The 18118-nt window shown below is 58.1% G+C and overlaps 1 protein-coding gene across 1 annotated transcript; it reads right to left on the reverse strand.

Moving 5' to 3' along the window:
* Nucleotides 1–315: 315 nt before the first annotated feature.
* LOC142821622 (zinc finger protein RFP-like) lies at nt 316–13469 on the reverse strand. The gene is made up of 8 exons (XM_075913178.2): nt 12325–13469; nt 11944–12039; nt 10670–10900; nt 10345–10367; nt 9516–9628; nt 8775–8795; nt 8466–8492; nt 316–2486 (listed from the first exon to the last, which is right to left on the reverse strand). Exons 1-8 carry the CDS (start codon nt 12739–12741, stop codon nt 1933–1935), a joined length of 1482 nt encoding a protein of 493 aa, XP_075769293.2. The 5' UTR covers nt 12742–13469; the 3' UTR covers nt 316–1932.
* Nucleotides 13470–18118: the final 4649 nt, after the last annotated feature.

Raw genomic sequence — 18118 nt, forward strand, 5'->3', positions numbered from 1 at the left:
CCTTTCCTGCCCCAACTCTTTGCCCCCCAACAACGCTACATACCCAAACCCTGTGTCCCCACTCTTATACCCACACCCCCTCCCAGATCTGGGCCCCCCAATCTCCTGCCCCAGATCACCATCCCCTCTTACCCTAGGTCACATCCCAAACCCCTGCACTCCAGTCCACCTGCCTCATCCCAACTCCCTCCCAATCTCCAGTCTCCCTCCTGCACCCCAGTCCCTCACCCCAAGCTCCTATCTGCACCCCAGCTCCATCCCAGACCCTGCACCTTCTCCATTAATATCAAAGAAGAGTGTGGCCCTCGACCACATTCCAAAAATCTTAGCGTGACCCCCGTCAAAAATTATTGCCCACCCCTGTACTAAGGGCATGTCTGCACAGCAGGACTAGAGCCGAATTAAACAATGCAACTTGAGCTATGTCAAATGTGTTGCTGAAGTTGAAATCGCTTAACTCAGCTTTTGGCACAGCAGGAGGAAGTCTGAGAAAGAGCTCTCTTCTTCTGACTTCCCTTATGCCTCGTAAAACAAGGGTTACAGGAGTCGGAGTAGGAAGTCCTCCAGCTCACCATCATTTTGACATGTTGAAATAATGCTGCTGTGTAGACATACCCTAAACATATGGTATGACAACAAAAGTATCATCCTTTCCATTGATTTATGGCTTGGAAGAAAGCCAGCTTCACCACACTCCATGTTAGGTGTCATTACGTGCCAGCATCTTCAATACAATTAAGTTAATTTGTGATGACTCGGTTAAAGGATCCCTTCTCTGTTTCTTTACCAAGCTACATTTGCTGTGTCTTTATAACCAAGGATACAAAGAGCCCAATGCTGCGCCCAAATCAACAGCAGACACTGACAATACATTGGCTGTGAATAAAATTTCTACAGAAAAATAAACTAAAAAGAGGATATTGCAGCAGAGATTTCTATGGAGAGGAAGACAGGATGTGAGGTTGGGGATTGTGTGGTGTTAATTGATGCAGGAGCAGGCAAGGAGGGGCCATATCTTGATTACCAATGACATGTAGTTAGAAAGTTGAAAACCGCATGAAATAATGCAGCCAAAAGCCCAAAGAATGTTACAAAATTGCGTGGATTTAACTAGATTGGTTAATTCAGTCTGTGTTTTTTTCACCTATGAATGTTTGAAGGCGCAGCGCAGTAGGGGCGTATGAGCCCTGCTTTCTAAAAAGAGTTGGTCAAGGCAAGAGAGCGAGGGAGCAGCCGCACATGTGTGTGGCTGCGCTGGTTATGACACATGGACATTGTCACTGAACAGTCTGACAATGCCATAATTCGGTTTGGAGAAATGTTTTGGATTGCTTGAAGTGCCACAGCTGAAATACACACAATGCTCTGTAAACAAGTGAAATATCGATATAGATGTGAGGGAGGAAAAAGGTCAAAAATTCCATTTCTAAAAATAGATTTTTAATGAAAAGCTGTTGAGATGTAAAGGAAAATGTTCTTGTGCTGACACCTTGTTACAATGACAGGTTTCTAAATTAGAAGACATTTTTTCTTTCATCTTTGACACTGAGATTTCACAGCAGCAGAAAACTCTGACAGAAGTGAAAGTCCCCTTCTCCCTCATCTGGGGCAGGGGACAGGGCAAGGTGAGGGCAGCAAACCCCACCCGCTGTCTGGCCGTGTTTTGTACCAGTTTCACCCTGTGCTGGGGTGGAGCAAACCTGGGTCAGGGGGGAAAAGCAGCCTGGGCTCCTTCCAGCCAGGGGGTCCCATTCACCAGCCTGGGCTGGGCTGCCAGGTGTCCGGTTTTCCACTGGAGGCTCCAGTTGCAAAGGGAAAAGGGCAGTGACCGGTTGGCACAAAATGTCCAAGGTACTTGCAGTAACCGGCTCCCATCACTGGAGGGAAGAGCCGCAGCGCTGGGAGGGTGCAGTCGGTGCCGCGGCATCACTGTCAGGGGCAGGGATTCCCTCCCGCCTGGGCCGGCACCGGGCAGATGGTCAGGGGAGCCTCATCGTAATCAGTGTAGAAATAGGGGCGCAGCGTCCCAGAGAAGGTGTCGGTGAAGGTGAAGAGATGGGACCTGTCAGTCACATTGTAAAACGAGACCTCGCCCGCCTCGTAGTCCAGGAAAACCCCCACCCGGCTGGGCCTGGCGCTCACGGGGAGGGAGGTAGCGGGGGAGGTGCAAGCCTGATATGTACCATAGCTCTGCCGCACAACCCAGTATCCATCCCCAGGTGTGCATGTGATGTACTCCTCCTCCTCCTCCCTGCTCACCGATTCCCTGCAAACTCCCAGGTCCCACTCAGTCTTGTCTCCCACCTCCACCTCCCAGTAACGTCTCCCACCCGCGAACCCCTCGGCACCCAGCACACAGGGACAATAATAAAATCTCTTGGGGCTGTCGGGCAGATCCTGGCACATGTCTCTGCATCTCACACGTTTCCGACCCTCAGACAAGACAAGTCTAGGATTTGCCGTGTCTGGATCCAGCGTCACGTCCACTGGGGAGAGAGTCACAGAGTCAGGGCTGGGGGCGGGGGCAGGGGCGGGTCCCTGGGGTCAGCGGGAAATTAACCTCCCCCCCCCCCCCTTAATGGCTGGGCGGGGTGTGTGTGTTACTGTCTGAGGGGGGTCAGGGCCCCTCTGCCGGTGAGGAGACAAAGAGCGGGAAAAAAGCAGGAGGAGCGGGAGAGGGGTGGCCAACAGTGGGGGGAAGGGCAGAGTAATGCTGTGAGAGGGAAGGGGAGGGGCAGATGAGGGGCAGAGGAGGAAGGGGCAGAGAGGAGGGAGCAACCATAGGACCAATGTGGGGCAAGAGGAGCAGGCACAAAGGGACAGAGGGGTGAGGGAAGGGGCAGTCCCCAGGGGGCTGGGTGGAGGGACAGATGCAAGGAGGGCAGAGTGAGGGGTGGACACCAGGGGGCAGAGGGGCACAGGGGTGCAGACAGAGGGGCGTGGGGAAGGACAGGCCCTAGGGAGGCAGAGGGGGGGAGGAGATGTGGGCACCAGTGCGGCAGAGATGGGGGACCTACATCACAGGACCCAAAGGGGGGCCCAGGGAGGAGACCCCAGGCAGGCAGAGGGGCAAAGGGAAGACCAGGCCCCAGGGAGGCAGATTCCCAGGAGCGCTGTGAGCGAGACACGAGGAGTCGTCCTTCCGCTCTGCCCTGAGCTGATCAGGCCTCAGCTGGAGTCTTGTGTCCAGTTCTGGGCCCCACATTTCAGGAGAGAGGTGGAGAAATTGGAGAAGGTCCAGAGAAGAGCAACAAGAACGATGAAAGGTCGAGAGAACATGAGCTAGGAGGGGAGGCTGGAGGAATTGGGCTTGTTTAGTTTGGAAAGGAGCAGACCGAGAGGGGACATGAGAGCAGTTTTCAAGTATCTAAAAGGGTGTCACAGGAGGAGGGCGGGAAATTGTTCTCCTTGGCCTCTGAGGACAGAACAAGAAGCAATGGGCTTAAACTGCAGCAAGGGAGGTTTAGGTTGGATATTAGGAAAAACATCCTGCCTGTCAGGGGGGTTAAACACTGGAATAAGTTGCCTGGGGGGGTTGTGGAGTCTCCATCCCTGGAGATATTTAAGAGCGGGTTTGACAGACACCTGCCATGGATGGTCTGGATGGTGCTTGGCCCTGCCGTGAGGGCAGGGGACTGAACTCGATGACTCTCGAGGTCCCTGCCAGTTCTGTGATTCTGACGGATGTGAGAGCAGAGAGGGGTCTCAAGGAGACAGAGAAGTGACCAGAGGGGCTGGTTCCAGGGACTAGAGGGGGTGAAGGGTGCAGAGGGCGAGGGGCTGGGGAGAACTAAGGGGAAGGCAGAAAGGGTGTGAGGGGAGGGGGCAGGCACCCTGGGGATGGGGGAGAGGAAAGGGGCTTGTGCTGAGGGGTGGGGGGTGGGGTAGGAGGAGAAAGGGGAAGCAAGAAGGGGCAGAGCTGGGGAGAGAGAAATGCTGGGAGACAGGGATGGGGAAGGCACCAGGGCAGATGTGAGGGGAGAGGGAAGGTTTGATCCTCAGTGGGTAGGAAGGGAAGGGAAGGGTGGGTGCCAGGGGGCTAGAGAGGTACCAGGGAAGGGATGAAAGATGGGGGGCAGAGGAGGGTGAGCGGGCTGGCAGTAATGGAGCAGAGAGAGGGGCAGGCACCAGAGCTAACAGGGGCCAAGGGGAGACAGTGAAGGGAAAGGGCAGAAGGAGTGGGGGGAAGGTGTCAGTGGGGCAGAGGGAGGGAGGGGACAGGCTGATGCTGTGAGAGGGAAGGGGAGGGGCAGACGAGAGGGGCAGAAGGGGGGCAATGGGGGCAAGAAGAACAGGCACCATGAGCACAGAGAAGGGTGAAGGGAGGGGCAGGTTCCAGCCAGGGTGTCCCCAGAGGGGCCGTACCCCAGTGCTCCCTCCAGCTGTTCCTAGCCGTGTGTGGAATACATTTTATGACGTGCACTGAGGCGCGCCCAGGAGACACACGGGCTGTGGCCATGTGAACACTCTGCTGATCCGCTGGGCAGCTCCTGACTCTCCCCTGAGCGCGCAGGGCGGGTGTGTCAGCAGGGCCCGGACGAGCTCTCCCGGCTGCTATCTGTGCCGCTGAGGCTGGTCCGTCTGCCCTGGCCGACCCACTAGTGTGTAAACAGGGTCTGAGGGAGACCCCCCCCCATACAGCTTGTGAGGAGCCGGACTGGGATGATGCCAGGCCCAGCCTGTGTTGCCAGGGACACACCTGCCCTGCCTGGGGGCCCGGCCTACAGAGCTGGGCTGCCCGAGGATCCGTTCTGCCTGGGGCTGGGCACAAACCACTGAGGTGCCATGTTGGGTCAGGAAATGCCGGGACCCTTTTAGTGTCTGAGTGACGGGCAGCAGCAGAGCTGGACTGGGCCTGCCTGGGGGAGGGACCCTCAGCACCGAATCTGTGATGGGGCTTCCCAGGGCTCAGCTCTGGCCCCTCTGAGCTCGTCCGTTCCCAGCCCTGGCACCTCTGGGCTCACAAGGTCCTGCAGCGCCCACAGACTGACAGAGAGACGACTGGATTGGTTGTTGGTTTCTCAGGTGCTACAGGATCACTCATCAGTTTTTGAGGGTTTTTTAAGATACAGCCTCATTTGGCCCCTCTGAGACCTCTGGGCCTGGCAGTTCCCAGCCCTGGCACCTCTGGGCTTGGCCCATCAGTTGGGAAAATAACAAACATGCTGGAGCCCGGCCCCTCTCTGGTGACAGGTTAAGCCCTGGCCACTCCCACACGCCCTACGCTGGGGAGCAGGGTGGGGCTGCCGGGGGCTGGTGAGCAGAGGGCGGGTGGCCCAGGGGTTTGCTGGCCCCTCTCTCCCATGCACAGACACAGCTGCCTGGTCCAGTCAGAGCCTTTGGCTTGGTTCATTGACAGCTGGAGCTGCAGTCACAGAGCTCTCAGGGCTGAGCCCTGCTGGGGACATTGTGTGTGTGGGGGGGGGGGGGGGGGGGGGGCAGCCCGGCCTGCACTAGTCATGAGGTTTCCCACTCAGAGCTCCCCTCGCCCAGAGTTGGTGAGACCTCACAGGAGAACAGAGATGGGAAACGGAAGGAGCAGTCCCGAGGGGAGGGCTGAGCAGATGGGAAGAGACAAGCAGGGCGCAGAGCAGAGGGGCAGGCACCAGGGGGCAGAGTGGGGACCAGAGAACAGGGGAGCAGAGGAGGGTGGAGAGTTGGGTGTGGAGAAGGGAGGGCACAAGGGCGGCAAAGGAAAAGTGAGCCAGAGGGGAGGGGAGAGGAGGGTGCCAATGAGCTAGAAGAGGAGGGAGGGGAAGGGGCAAACATCAGAGGGCCCAAAAGGGGCCAAAGGTGGGGACTCGCACCGGGCAAGCCGTGGGTAGAGACGGAACCAGGGGGCCAGGGGAGGGGAGCACAAAGGGGCTGGCACTAGTGGTTTTGGGAAAGGGAAGGATAGCTGAGTGGTTTGAGCATTGGCCTGCTTAAACCCAGGGTTGTGAGTTCAATCCTTGTGGAGGCTATTTAGGGATTTGGGGCAAAAATTTGTTAGGGATGGTACTTGGTCCTGCTGTGAAGGCAGAGGACTGGACTTGATGACCTTGCAAAGTCCCTTCCAGCTCTAGGAGCTAGGCAATCTCCATTAATTTAGGTGTCGGGAGGCAGAGGGGAGGGGATGGGCAGAACTAAAGGGGAGGAAGTGTGAGGGCAGGGAAGGGCTCCTGCTGAGGCCTAGGTGGGGTGGGGCAGGGCAGATACCAGGGTTTAGAGGGCACAAGGGGTGGGGAGGAGGGGCAGGTGCTGGGGGCACAGAGGTACAGCCTGAAGCAGGACAGGCACCAGGGCCAACAAGGGAGCAGCTGCTGAAGGGGGGAGGGACAGGAGGGGGAGGGGGGGGGGGCAAGTGGCATGTGAGGGGGGAGGAGGAGGCAGCCACCACTTTGGAGGGCAGTGAGAGAAGGGGGAGGCGAGGAGCAGGGAGGAGAAAGGGAGGAGAAAGGCAGGTGCAAGGGAGATTACAGGGTGGAGTGTAAAGACAGACAAGGGGAGGGACAGGCAGCCACCACTTTCCTGGCCCAGCCTCTCCCTGAGGGTTCCTAGGAAGGGGCAGAGAGGTGGAGGATGTAAACACAAGCCAATGGGTGGGGTGGGGCAATTCCCCATTTCCTGCCCCCTCCACCTGGGAGAAGCTGCCCTGGGGCCAGTCCCAGTTCAAACCCACGTGGCTGCGCTGGGGGTTTGTGCAGGGGCAGCTGCATCGGTGCAAGGGAACCCGGCTCCCTCAGACACTGCTGTGCCGGGGCCGCGCCCCTCCCCTCACTGAGTTATGGGTCAGTAACTGCAGGTCACTGGGGCTGGGGACTGGACTCTGGGTTCCCAGGTGGGGCCGCCCCACTGTGCTGCAGAGCCAGTCTCACCCCCACGCTCTGCCCAGGGCCCAGGGCCGTGTTTAGACCCAGGGAACATCTGCAGCAGCAGAGACTGAGGGACCCCTCGTCAGATCCCCAGAGCCCAGCGGTTCCAGCCCCCACCTGAGGGGGGACCCACATTCCCATCCCTGCCCCGCCCCACACAGGGAAGGGACCTGGGGCTCCCAGCTGGGTCCCCGCCCCTGGGCTACAGGCTGGAAGGGAAGCGGCGGCACCTGGCTCTGTCCATGGACACTCGCCAGCAAACTCAGCCTGGGGCCGGGAGCAGTTTCACTGAACCCCAAATCGAATTGTTTTGCTGATAAACTATTAGCACCTGATTCTGCAGCCCCTCTGCAAACCTGCCTGAGCAGCTGAGGTACCCAGCCCCCAGTGACTGGCAGCAAGGGACTGTCCCCAGCCCCGCGTGGTGATGGGCAGGCCGGGCTCAGGGCACCAGCTGGGACTCTCCAGAGCTGCTGTGAAATGTGCCCTGGCCAGAAAAATCCCCCCAGTCCTGATCTCAGCCCACAGACCCGGCTGCCAGTGGAGACTCGGCTCCAGCCTGAACTCTCTGCCCTGAGCAACGTGTCCCGTGGGCCCTGCAAGCGGCACAGACCCTCTGCCGCTGCCCTGGCATCTCCCAGCGCGGGCACTGGCCACAGAGCCCCTCCCAGAGCCCCAGGGGCGCAGGCGTCCCCAGCTAGAGACTGCCCCAGCCACCCCCCAGCTCCCCTCACCCAGCCCTGGGGCAGACACGCTGGGGGTCTCACACTGGGCTCTGCAGACACGGCAGGTTTGGCTACCCAGACGGGCAGCACGTCCCAAAGCCGGGAGGGGCAGACCCTGGTTATGGGGTTCGTGCCCCAGCACTAAATAGCCCTGAAGAGCTTGGGGGGCTGTCACTGCCGATCTCACATGACCTTCTCTGCCGAGCCCCCCTCAGATATCGGGGCCTGAGCCCGGCCTGCGCTGACACAGCCAAGCCCCTTCTGTGTGCTCTCCCTGGCTTGGAGACTTGCTGCCCTGGGCCGAGCAGACAGACCCCTTGGATATGTCTACACTGTGCTGTTTTGCGCAAGAAATATGCAAATGAGGCAAAGCGTGGAATACTGCCACACCTCATTTGCATAATTAACGAGCAGCCACTTTTTGCACGAGAGACTGTTGCACAAAAAGGAGAGGTGTAGACGGTGCCTTTTTTTGCAAAAACCTCATGTGCAAAAATGAAGCTGAATTAATTATGCAAATGAGGCATGGCGCTATTCCATGCTTTGCCTCATTAGCATATTTCTTGCACAAAACAGTTCAGTATAGACATAGACCGTTTGTTTAAACAGGAGATGGGGCCCAAAGTCAGACCCTGGGTTTGCCCAGGGCCCAGCCCCACTGCCTGGACACACCCAGAGTTTTCTCCTCAGGCTACAGAGCGCCGAGGGCACCCTGCCAGGAAGCAGTTTCCTGTCACAGGCCAAGGGGGGATGAGAGGGTTCAGGTGAGAAGTGTCTCCCGGCCTTAGCTCTCGAGTCACAACCCGGCTCCATAACACACCCAGCCCCTCCCCGGGCTCCCGAGGGCGGGAGATGGCGTCACCGACACCAGTGCAAGGACAGTTACCTGCAAATCCTCGGGCTCGCCTGAGTCCTGGAACAAGCAGAGAGAGAGAGAGAGAGAGGTGAGAATTCCAACCGCAGAGCCCCCCGGAGCGGAAGCAGGAATGTCCTGGCTCCTTCCACCGCCCCTGGCTCTGCCCTGACTCCCCACAGCCTCTGTCTCCCCTCGGCTGCTCTGACCCATGCTCCCCAGCTGGACTCCCCCCTGAGCCGATCCCCTTGCGCCCGCCCAGCCCCGGGACTGCTCCAGGCAGGGGAACAGGCTCCCAGCAGCTGCGGTGCCCGGCCCTAGGGCAGCGCCCAGGATCCTCACCTCTCTCCGCAGCCAGCGCCTCTGGAAGGGAAGAGAAAAACCCGTCAGTGGGGGGGCAGAGGGGCCCTGGGGAGTAAGGCCCCAGAGCCAGCTTCTCTCAGGTGTTTGCACCTCCAGCCATGCAGAGAGGTCCCTGGGATTTCACACGCGCTGGAACAGGGGAGGTGCCCAACTCCTATGGACATCAGAGGGAGTTAGGGGCCCAGCTGCTCTGGGGCTTCTGAAACTCCCGCCAGGCCCCTGTGTGACTCACCGGGCACCTGCCCAGCTCTGAGCGTCTGGCCCAAGGGGTTCAGACACCGGACCCAGGCGCACGGCTGGTGTCAGTTAGGGAGGCGCCGTGAACGTCCAGGGAGCTGGGACTCGGGCCCTGAGTCTGTGACAACGTCTCCCACAGCAACAAGCTCCCAACATCCCCAGAAACCTCCCCCTGCCCCTCGGCCCGCACAGGCTGGGCTGGGGAACCCTCTGCTTGGCAGCAGGAGGGGGCGGCCACAGGGACAGCGGGGGAGGCACCTTCACTCCCCGCGCCTGTTCTCCGCCATCCACATCCTGCTGGGATCCTGCCGTTCTGCTCAGAGCAGCTCCCTGCCTCCTCCCCCCCCCCCCCCCCAAGCTCAGGAACCCGCCAGCCCCCCAGGAGCAGACCCTGGGGTTTCAGGGACCCAGCTGGGTCTTTCCACGCCCCTCCCCACACCGCCAGACAGTGAGAGAGGAGCCCCCAGCAGCGCCGCCCCGTACCCAGGAATCCCATCACGGCCCCCTGGAGACTGTTCTCTCCTGGGAAGTCCCGGATTCTCCGCTCCAGCTCCGGGCACTTGGGTGCTGGATGCGGCGACGTCGCCTCCTCGCCCCTGCAGAGACACAAGGGTGTTATTGGCCTCCTGCCTCCCCTCCCCCCCCCCCCCAAGCCAGACAGGGGAGCGGGTGGGGGCTGGGCCACAGGCAGAGCTCACAGGGCCTGGACCTCGGCTGCCCAGGGAGTTTTTCCTGCTGGCACAGCCCGGGGGCCTCTCTCCAGCCAGAGGGAAAACAGCCCAGGCAGAACCAGGCCCAGCCCATGTGCCCCCCTAGAACCTGGCTGGGCGGCTCCCAGGGCTGAGAGAGGGGCCTGTTCTCTGGGCGCAGCCGCTCCTCAGCTTCTCTGCTCAGCCCCCAGGGGCCGGGTCACTCCCCATGGGGTGAGGGCTGTGGGATGAGGACACTCCCCCCCAAGGCCTGGCCTGGGACACTCGGCTCTTTCCCCAGAGGCCCCCTCATGGGCCAGGCCAAAGCTGGGGCCGGGTCCCAGCTGGACCCTTGGGGTGACAGGCCTCAGCCCTATTAACATTCCCCTGAGCCAGCCCGGCCCCCGGGGAGGGTTCCCCATCCCAGAGCTGTGGGGCAGTCTCCTCCCAGGGTGCCTCATACAACCATAACGGCAGTGGCCCCAGGGCAGTGGGTACGGAGGAGGCAGGGTTCAGAGGGTGAGACAGTCCCATGGTCGGCGGCTGGGGCTGGATTCACATCCTGGGCTCTGAGCCTGCTCCCAGCATGACGGGGGTGAGGGGCAGATTGAGCCTGGACCTACCTGATCACGGCGCTTCTCACACCCTAGAGGGGAAGGAGACAGAGTAGAGAGTCACTGCCCATGGCCCAGCCCAGCCCCTACCCCAAATGGCTCCCCTGCGCCACAGGCTGCTCCCCCAGGTGGCAGACCCACTGAAGGGCTGTGCTAGGGGGAGTCAAGCCCCTTTTACATCAGCTGCTTTGCAGGGGGGCCAGGCCCAGCTTTTCACCAGCCTTCCCAATGGCCCCGGGCCCTGCTCTCTGCACTGAGTTACCCTGTGAGCCCCCAGTGACACAGAGGGTCCCCTCCCCACACTGGGCTCCGGGCGCGTCTGACCCCGTCTCACCTGCAGCAATTCCAGCACCGGCTGCCGACATGTCTCCTCCAGCTCCGAGATCAGGGCGCTGAGCCGGGAAATCTCCTCACCCAGGCGGGTGGCATGTTCCTCCCTGCTCCTCCCAATCTCCTCGTCCAGCTCCCCCAGCCAGGCCAGCACGAGGCGCTCTCGCTCCGCCAGGAACTGCCGCAGCCGCTCGCACTCCCAGCCCACCAGCTGCCGTTCCACATCTGTCTGCCTCTGGGGGTGCAGAGCGGGCGGGGCCGGGATGCGGGTGAGTGGGGCCGTGGGAAGAGGCAGGGCCTTGTCCGGGCTGCAGGGAGCGTTTCACTCCGTGTCTTTGCCAGGCCGGCTGGGTCTGGCCCAGGGCTCGTCCCAGGGCAAAAGTGTCACCGAAAATCACCCCAACCCCTGTCACGGCACCAACAGACTGAGGTGCAGCCCAGGGCATGGAAAATGGGGCCCAAGCCAGCCGCTGGCATCCCTGGGGTGTCTGACACGCACACTCGGGGGTCAGCACAGATCTCCCCTCAGCCTGACCCTGCCACAGCTGGGCACATGCAGCAGTTTGACAGGCCTCACCTCTGACCCCCGCGGGAGAGAGGCAGAGCCAGAGGCTGCTCCCAGCTACCCGGGGGTTAACCCACCGACCCCAGTGGGAACTAACACCAGGGTAACAGAGGAGCCTGACCCGAACCCCAGTGGGGTCACTCTCCAGATTTACACCAGGTAGCTGCGAGTGGAGGCTAGGGTTGCCACGTGTCCGGTTTTTGCCTGACCTGTCTATTATTCATGTCCCCCGTCTGTTAAAAAAAACCTCCTAAAATACCAGACATGTGAAATGTCCAGTATTTCCTATTTCCCGCGGACGGAAGCCAGGCAGGGACAATTTTCCCCTGTCGTGTCTGGCGCAGGTGGGGAGTGAGCAGTACGGGGCCATTTAAAGGTGCAGCGCCTTCCCCCCCTTTTTTTTTTGCTTAATAACTTTGGTCTCCCCCTTTTTTTCCTCAACAGAATTTTTTCCCAGTGTTTTGTTTTTGGAGGGAGAAGGGGGGCTGTTTGGTATTTTTTGTTAAACCATCTGGCAACCCTAGCGGAGGCTGCCCCCACCCCCATGGGATGAAGTGACTCTGAGCTGTGTCCCTGCACGACCCTGGAACCCTTTAACCTTCTGAATGACCCAGACACCAGCCAGCACAGAGAAATCTCCCCCTCCCCCGCCGCCCCGATGCTGTCACTGCCCCTCCCCCATGCAAAGCGGCTGGGCAGGGCCAGGCACCTACCAGGAGCCTCTCGCTCTCCTTGGCCCAGTCGGATTCCAGGCCCCGGAGCGCGTCTCTCTCCTCCCGCAGACGCTGCAGGCGGCTCAGGATTTGCTCCTGCAAACACAGACAGCGGCGCTGGGGGCTGCTTGCGGCCACTGGCTCGTGCCCAGTGAGAACAGCGCCACGGAGCAGTGAGGCTGGGGGAGCAGGTCCCCCCCTCTCCAGCCCACGGTAACTGCCCAGCAGCACTGCTGAAACTGGCCCAGACCCATGTGGCTGGATGCAGTTCCCAGGCAGGCCACTGGCTCTACCCAGGGCAGGTCAGACACACGCAGGGGGCTCCGTCGCTGCAGAGAAACTGCCCCTCTAACTCCTCGCCCTGCAGAGCCTGGTCCCTACCTTGCACTCCTGGGCAGCCTCCTCGATGGGCACCATCGTGTGGGCACGGTGAGCCCGGGACTCTCTGCAGATCACACAAACGGGGGCTTGATCCTCCTGGCAGAAGAGCTTCAGGGCATCCTGGTGCCTCTCACACACTGGCTGCCCCTCGGGCGCTGGCCCTGCCGGGAGCCGCAGGCGTTTCACCAACTCCACCAGGTTCCCCAGCTGGTAGTTGGGCCGCAGGTGTCTGTGTGGGATGGTCTCTCTGCACTGGGGGCAGGAGAAGTTGGGCTCCGACTCCCCCCAGCACTGGCTGAGGCAGGCCCGGCAGAAGTTGTGCCCACACTCAATAGACACCGGGTCTGTGAAATAGTCCAGGCAGAGAGGACATGTCACCTCTTCCTGGAAGCTCCCAGCCAGGTCCCCGGCAGCCATGGCTCCTCCGAACACAGGCACCGCCCTCTGGGTTAGTTTCGTTTCCAGCGTGGCGGCAGAGCTTGTTGAAGCTGCTTTTTTTTTCTAAGCAGGCAGCACAATTGGGAGCCAATCACACCTGCTAGATGGAAATGAAGAAAGAAAAAACCCACAGACATCAGAGAAATGCCCCCAAACAAGCACCAAGCTACCTAAGAAAACTTCCCGGCAGTTAGACACACAGACCCTTGCCTGGTTAAAAGTCTCAGGGGGAGCCATATTAGTCTGTAACTAAAAGAAGCTTAAAAAACAGCAAGCTTTCGTGGGCACTGCCCACTGCTCCGTCTTTGCCGTCTGAGGCAGTGGGTTGTGCCACGGAAGCTCATGACACTCTCCAGATTTTTTGCTAGTCTCTGGGATGCTACAGGGCCAGGGGTTTCTTAAGGTACCCAGAAGCTGGTGCTACACCAGTTTATAGGTGTAGGCTGGAGCTGAAAGACTGTGTCCCATACAGCAAGCTGGGACTGGGGAGGACCGTGGGGTATCTATGCAGATAGTTTGCTCCTGCTTTGCTTGGGTGTGTTCACTGTCTGGTGGATGCATTGGGGTTTTGCTCAGTGTCATCAACAGGCTGGTCCCATGTTACTGAGAGAAAATCCTCAGGTCTGGGGGGTCAGAGGCTGGGCCAGGCATGGGGGGGGGGGGGTTGTGTGGGCAGAGGCTTCCCAGGGATTCGCTCCGTTTTGATCCGACTCCCCCGCCCTGTTCGCCCTTTTCTGTCCGCCCCCCCCCCGCCTTGCCCGTCCTCAGAGTCGATCTGCGCCCCCCCAGCTGCCCCCTTCTGACACGGGCTGTGACCCGCTTTGGGGGCCCCCCCACGTCAGACCAAGGGCAGCTGCTCCCTGTTTGGGGGGGCTGCTCCCTCGGCCCCAGAGCCCGCACTTCGCCCCCCCCCCCATTACTAAGGGCAGAAACCCCCTGGGGGCGGGGCCGCTCAGTGTCTCTGCCGCTGCAGGAAGGGGGGGCGGGGCGGACACAAACCCGCCCCCCGTCCGGGGCTCAGCGCAGGGAAAGGCCCCGTCGGGCCGAAGGCGCAGCAGCACAAGCCCCGCCCCCGGCAGCCCCTCTGGCCCCGCCCCCCGTCTGACTCCGCGCGCGGGTAGAGAGGCGGCCGCCACTGCGCATGCGCCGCGCACTGCCCGGGGCGAGTTCTGGGGGAGCCGTTGGGGCCGTTACTCCCGCGCGGCTGTGTCCTCTCATACGCAGCCTGGCCAGCTCAGTGGGTGGCGCATGAGACTCTTACTCTCAGGGTCACGGGTTCAAGCCCCAGGCTGGGCGATGACCTACTCAGCCTACAAGCAATTCACTCCACACAGGGCTGGATCTTGACAGACCTGGCTGCTCCAGTCATTCCTCATGGAGTGAGGTTTTAGGGGATGTCAGGATAGTGAGGGCGCAGGGTCGCTACTGTGGAAGACTCCAGTGTCTCCAAGGCGCTTTGCAGTGCAGACAGAGCCTAGGAGAGCGAAAGAGGATTTTCTTCTCTTCAGTTCTATCCCCACCTGCCACCCAGGCAGCTAGGCTGGGCTCAGTTCCCAGCTTCTTCCCTTTCTCCTCTACCTGCAGCTGCTGTGCTGCAAAGCAGGGAGCAGGACTGTCAGACGGGGCAGCACATGGGGCTCTGTGGTGTAATGGAAGCATGTTGCACTTCTAAGCTGTGGTGCTCAGGGTGAGGCAGATGAGTCAATCAAAGGTGGTGGGTTCACAGCCCACCAGAGTCACTTTAGCTGCTCCCTGATTTCCAGGGCAGCTTTCACTGTATTGGCCACTCCTTGAAGGTGGCCAAACGGGTCTAGAAGAAGGGAAGAGAAACACGAAACATGGCTGCCCACCAGAAGCTATAATGCTCCACACAACAGGCAGCTGTGCTTGCACCCCCTACCCTACCACCAAACAGACAAGGCAGTGAAAAGTGAGAGGAGAAAGGGAAACCGAGCTGCTTCCTGGGGCAGCTCCTTTCCAGAAGTGTTATGATGGAAAATGCTGCTGCCACTTTGCCACCTCTGCCTCTCCCTGACATTCATGGATGCCCTTTCTCTGTCTCGCCCCCTTCCCGTCCCCTGGTCCAGAGGGAGCCAATTCTGTGTATTTCCAGTCCAGCCCAATTTCCTGCTCCCAACCAGACAATGAGACAGGTGAGCGGTGGCACAAAGAGCTGCCTCCCATCACAATTTGGTACCACTTAGTTTTTCTCACTCTCTGCCCAGAGCTCACTGGCTGGGCAGTGCTGGGTTCCTCCTCTCACCCCTTGCTGAGCTTCAGGAAGCTCCGTGTGAAATGGGGCCACAAGGACACCAATAGGATACAACATTTGAAAGTGTCTAATTCAGGGGTTGGCAACCCCTGGCACATGTGCCAAACGTGGCCAATTTTTCTTGGCATGTGAGGCAGGTGTTCAGCCCCGCCCCTCCTCTCCTGGCAGCCAGGGGCCAGGAGGGGGCGGGTGTTGCAGCTGCGGGAGTGTGAGTTGTTATCCGTCAGGAGTTGAATCCATGGGCTGGTTGAGAACCAGAGGGTGGTGTCAAAACTGTGGGCATGTTGGGGACTGGAGGGTGTGTGTGTGTGTTGCAGCTGCAGGCAACCTGGTGACCAGAGGGGAGGGATGTTGCAGCCAAGGGTGGGCAAGTTGCTGCCCCATCAGAGGTTAAAGCCGGGGACTGGATATGTGTTGCATATCCTGAAAAAAACTATTTGGTCTTTGCACATGCATAGTACTGACTGGAAAAAACTATTGATCTTTGACTGTCTCCTGCTTTTCCCACATGCACTAGCCTCGTGTTACTCTGAGGCCGCTGAAGCCGGAGGGAGAGAAGAAGCGAAGCCATCCAAAGAGATCCTGACAGCAGGAAGAATCGATTCTCAGCAACTTATAGTGGTTCCTAAAAAAGCAAAGTGAGTTGTTCACTCATTTCAGCCTTCTTGGACTGATGAATACAGGTTTGTTCGACATACAGACCGTGCTGTTTGTGCTCTGCGTTGTGAGAGCGTTGCTTGCCGCACATCATGTGTCCTACGCATTTTCAGACCGAGCATGAGAAACACGTGAAGGATGAGGCAGACAAGGCTGAGTCAATGGAACAGGCCATCGCGAGGTATGAAAAGCAAAGCAGCATCTTCACTAACTTCCCTGTCAGTAAAAATCAAGCCAGTGAGAGAAGTTACAGCTCACACTTTGTGTTGTAAAACATGGAGAGTCATTTACAGAGGAAGATTATATAAAACAGGCTTTGCTCAGTGGTTTGGATGCTTTGTTCAATGGCTTGCCCCACAGAGACACAATCATCTCCAGAATAAAAGACTTGCCTTTGTCTGCCAGGCTCTGGTGAGGCACAAAGGCGAAACGGCAGGAAACACTAACAAACAGCAGGCAGTAGCATTAAAAGATGCAACAGTATCAGTGTCGTGCTTGAGGAGCATGTGGACAAAAACGACGTACCACAGCTAGCAGTTCTTGCAAGATACTGGGCCTCAGACAAAGTCCGAGAAGAGCTGTGCTGCCTACAACCCATGCACGGCACTGCGACGGGACAATACAGTGAAGATGTTTGCTATTCATTTTGAGGAAAGAGGAACTGACATCACAAAAATATTTTCTGTGACACCTGACAGTGCCCTGCTATGGCGGGAAAATGGAAGGAATTTCTAAGTGTCATTGAGGAGCCCACTGGCCACCCGATGGTAAATTTTCATTATATTATTCACCAAGAATAATTGTATTTGTACCAAGATTTCTGACTCTGAGCTTAACAGTGGTACAGCTACAGCAGTGAAGACCCTGAATTTTCTTGTTGCTCGATCTGCCTTGATGCATTGGCAGTTCCAAGCCCTGCTTGAGGAGACGGAGAGTGCATAGAAGGACATTCCGCGTCCCAGCGGTGTTCGTGGATTATGCCGTGGGAAGGTTTGGACTCGCTTTATGGACTTTCTCAATGCAATCAAGATCTTTTTGCCAGAGAAAGGACAAAACTACCCCAAACTGGATGATGACAAATGGCTCGTGCGACTGATGTTTCTAGCTGACATCACCGCACATCTAAACAAACTCAACCTCGGTCTGCAGGGCACAGGCCAGACAGTTCTGAGTCGTTTTTGAAACTGGGAAGGCGTTTCTTGCAAAACTTGCCATTTTTTCTTGGGACATTGGCACCTCGAATTGCTGCTATTTCCAACATCTGAAAGAACTATTGAAACATCGCCCTGTCAGTGTTGCTGAGATTAGAATGAACACGCAAGAACTCGCCTCTGAATTTTCTGTCAGATTTCAAGTTTTCTAACGTTTGGCCCAATGTTTTCCTTTCTAATCAAACCAGACAACTTTGTGGCCAGTAACATGGATTCAACAGTGCTTCAATGGATGGGTGCTGAGGATTTCGAAATGCAGCTCATTGAATTGCAATGCATAGACTTAAGGGCCTTGAAGTTTATGGATCTGTGGTGCACACTTGAGACTACCGAGACAGATCATGGGATCACTATCACGGCTGTTGGAATGCCCTGCCTGTGAAATGTGACTCTTTGAAGAAAGTGGCATTTTCACAGCTCTCAGCCTTTGGATCTACACACCTCTGTGAACAGACATTTTCACATATGTCCATCCCAGAGCCAATTAACGACTGAACACTCAGAGGCTTGTGTGCTGCTTAAAGTATCAAACCACGAGCCCGAGACTGGAGAACTCAGCAAGGCCGAGGGTCATACTGAAAGGTAAGATCTGCATCTGAATTTATTTATTAACGACGCTGCTGTAAGCAGGACTTTAAAAGCATCACAGGCACTTGGACCCGTCCATACAGTTGAATAAGTCAAAGCTCTGCACTCCACCTTGGACAGGTTGCTGACCCTGGTCTAGTTTGTAGCAAGGTACAGAAGCAAGAAGAGCTTCCTTTGCATTGCAAACTGGTTTTTCTTTCATTTTTTTAAATCCGAAAATAATCCCTGGGGATCTGTGACCCAACCACACAAACATCACTTTTCCCTTTTCAAATCACAGTTTTTCCATCCCACCTTGTCACACGGAACCTCTTGTTTTTCTCCCAGCGCTGTGCACACAAGCTCTGAGCTCCTGGTTCCCGTACTGCTCCCTGCTGTGGTTTTGCACAGTAACTGGATGCGGAGGAGAAAGAGAAAACCTCTCCCAGGACAAGGAGCCGCTCCCTTCTCTGACTCTCCTGAGGCTCCTTGGGCTTCCATGGAATCAAACTCCTGGGGGCTCAGGGGAGGGGGTGTCCCAGACATGCCCTTGGCTGCTAGCAGAGAATTCCTGCCGGCTCCATGTGTCCTGGTGGAGAAGCCCCTAGAGGGGCAGGAGAAGCAGCGCAGAGGTTTGCTCTGGGGTAAA

The sequence above is a fragment of the Pelodiscus sinensis genome, chromosome 19 (assembly GCF_052426305.1).
Source record: "Pelodiscus sinensis isolate ZL-2025 chromosome 19, ASM5242630v1, whole genome shotgun sequence".
Lineage (NCBI taxonomy): Eukaryota > Metazoa > Chordata > Testudines > Trionychidae > Pelodiscus > Pelodiscus sinensis.